The sequence below is a fragment of the Calidris pugnax genome, unplaced genomic scaffold, assembly GCF_001431845.1.
Source record: "Calidris pugnax isolate Ruff unplaced genomic scaffold, ASM143184v1 scaffold370, whole genome shotgun sequence".
In the NCBI taxonomy this organism is placed as follows: Eukaryota; Metazoa; Chordata; class Aves; order Charadriiformes; family Scolopacidae; genus Calidris; species Calidris pugnax.
The window spans coordinates 52,043-54,983 of NW_015091093.1; the positions used below are offsets into that span (position 1 = coordinate 52,043).

General features: G+C 63.0%; 1 protein-coding gene across 1 annotated transcript in view; it reads left to right on the top strand.

The window, feature by feature from the left end:
- Positions 1-2,260, top strand: part of PAN2 (PAN2 poly(A) specific ribonuclease subunit) — a 13,247-nt gene extending 10,987 nt beyond the window's left edge. The window contains exons 20-25 of the mRNA XM_014957896.1: positions 8-19; positions 124-214; positions 312-469; positions 599-742; positions 1,766-1,945; positions 2,052-2,260. Of these exons, the coding sequence (XP_014813382.1) occupies positions 8-19; positions 124-214; positions 312-469; positions 599-742; positions 1,766-1,945; positions 2,052-2,234 (768 nt within the window). The 3' untranslated portion in view covers positions 2,235-2,260. The remainder of the gene's footprint in view (positions 1-7; positions 20-123; positions 215-311; positions 470-598; positions 743-1,765; positions 1,946-2,051) is intronic.
- The last annotated feature ends 681 nt before the right edge of the window (positions 2,261-2,941 follow it).

A 2,941-nucleotide genomic window follows, 5' to 3' on the forward strand; every position in this document is an offset into this window, starting at 1 on the left:
CATCGAGCCCGTGGACAAGGTGAGCGCAACGAGGTGACACCGTGGGTGCAGGGACACCCCCCTGGAGGGACGGGGGGTATTTTCTGCCCCCCCTCCACTGTCCCCCCCCCTTTTCCCCTGCAGTGTGAGGCAGTGCAGTTCGACATGAGCTGGAAGGTGCCCGCCATCCTCTACTACGCCCGGAGGAACCTCAACGCCAAGTACAACCTCGTCAGTGAGTGTTTGGGGTGGAAGTGGCCACGGGGCCAGCAGCTGGTGGCTGATCTCCCCTTCCTCTTTTCCACTTTTTCCCCCCCCCACCCCCAAACAAGTCAAGAACCCCATCGAGGCCAGCGTGCTGCTGGCAGAGGCCTCCCTGGCTCGTAAGCAACGCAAGTGCCACGCCACCTTCATCCCCCTCATGCTGAGCGAGATGCCGCAGGCGGGCGACCTGGTGGGGCTGGACGCTGAGTTTGTCACCCTGAACGAGGTCAGGCCTCCTTGCAGTGGGGGATTTGGGGGGGCTGGGGATTCAGGGCAGCCCCTCTGGGTGCCCCCCGTGGTCCCTGGGGAGGGTGGGAGCTGTGGGTCACCCTGTTTTCCTCTCGCTCCGCCGCAGGAGGAAGCCGAGCTGCGCAGCGACGGGACCAAATCCACCATCAAGCCCAGCCAGATGTCGGTGGCCAGGATCACGTGCGTGAGAGGGCAGGGCCCTAACGAGGGCGTCCCCTTCATCGATGATTACATCTCCACCCAGGAGCAGGTAGGGGGGCTCCCCCCAAAACCTCACGCAGCCACCCCCCCAGGGAGGACACAGACCCCACTCCTGCGTGGAGGGGCACCTGCAGAAGGGACAGTCCCCTCCATGGGGTGCTGGGAGGGGGCAGACCCCCCCAGCTGCCCCCCCAGGGAGGACACAGACCCCACTCCTGCGTGGAGGGGCACCTGCAGAAGGGACAGTCCCCTCCATGGGGTGCTGGGAGGGGGCAGACCCCCCCAGCTGCCCCCCCAGGGAGGACACAGACCCCACTCCTGCGTGGAGGGGCACCTGCAGAAGGGACAGTCCCCTCCATGGGGTGCTGGGAGGGGGCAGACCCCCCCAGCTGCCCCCCCAGGGAGGACACAGACCCCACTCCTGCGTGGAGGGGCACCTGCAGAAGGGACAGTCCCCTCCATGGGGTGCTGGGAGGGGGCAGACCCCCCCAGCTGCCCCCCCAGGGAGGACACAGACCCCACTCCTGCGTGGAGGGGCACCTGCAGAAGGGACAGTCCCCTCCATGGGGTGCTGGGAGGGGGCAGACCCCCCCAGCTGCCCCCCCAGGGAGGACACAGACCCCACTCCTGCGTGGAGGGGCACCTGCAGAAGGGACAGTCCCCTCCATGGGGTGCTGGGAGGGGGCAGACCCCCCCAGCTGCCCCCCCAGGGAGGACACAGACCCCACTCCTGCGTGGAGGGGCACCTGCAGAAGGGACAGTCCCCTCCATGGGGTGCTGGGAGGGGGCAGACCCCCCCAGCTGCCCCCCCAGGGAGGACACAGACCCCACTCCTGCGTGGAGGGGCACCCGCAGAAGGGACAGTCCCCTCCCAGCACCTCAGGGAGCACCCCAGGGAGGGGGCAGACCCCCCCAGCAGCCCCCCCAGGGAGGACACAGACCCCATTCTGCCTCCTCCTGCGTGGAGGGGCACCTGCAGAAGGGCCATCCCCCTCTCTGGGGTGCTGGGAGGGTGCAGACCCCCCCAGCTGCCCCCCCAGCCCTCCTCCACGGCCCCCCCCGTTCTCTGCAGGTGGTGGATTACCTGACCCAGTACTCGGGGATCAAACCAGGAGACCTGGACGCCAAGATCTCCTCCAAGCACCTCACAACTCTCAAATCCACCTACCTGAAGCTGCGCTTCCTCATCGACGTGGGGGTCAAGTTCGTGGGCCACGGGCTGCAGAAGGACTTCCGTGTCATCAACCTGATGGTGACAACCCCAAACCCTCCCTTCCCTCAGCCCGGGGGTCTTGAGGGGGGTGGAACCCCCCCTCTCCCCTCCCAGCCCTGTCAGTAGGACCCTCTCTGCTTTCCAGGTGCCCAAAGACCAAGTGATCGACACCGTCTACCTGTTCCACATCCCGAGGAAGAGGATGATCTCCCTGCGCTTCCTCGCCTGGTATTTCCTGGGTGAGTGGCTGGAATCTTTGGGAGTTTGGGACAGGTTCACTGAATTTCACTGGATTTTAGAGTTGGAAGGGACCATAGAGATCATCTAGTCCAACTCCCCTGCTGAAGCAGGATTGCCCAGAGCTTGTCAGAGCACGTTACTCAGGAGCATCCAGGAGGGTCTTGAAAATCTCCAAGGAAGGGGACTCCACACCCTCCCTGGGCAGCCTCTTCCAGGGCTCTGCCACCCTCACCGTGAAGAAGTTTCTTTGAGTGGAACCTCTTCTGGTCCAACTTGTGCCCGTTGCCCCTCGTCCTCTCACTGGGAACCACTGAAAAGAATCACAGAATCACAGAATCTTCTAGGTTGGAAGGGACCTTCAAGATCATCTTGTCCAACCGTCAACCTCACTGACAAAAATAGACACCCCCACAACAAACAAGGAGCATCATCACTAAACCAGACCTCCCAGCACCACATCAACCCGTCTCTTGAACCCCTCCAGGGATGGAGCATCCACAACTTCCCTGGGCAACCTGTTCCAGTGTCTCACCCCCCTCAGAGTCAAAAATTTCTTCCTGAGATCTAACCTGAATCTTTTTTCTTCCAATTTAAACCCGTTTCCCCTTGTCCTATCATTACCCTTCCTGGCAAAGAGTCCCTCCCCAGCTCTTCTATAGGCACCTTCAGGTATTGAAAGGCCTCTATAAGGTCTCCCCGGAGCCTCCTCTTCTCCAGGCTGAACAACCCCCCCTCTCTCAGTCTCTCTACCCCGGGGGTCCTCACCGCCTTGACGTGGGGTTGTGTGTCCCCCCC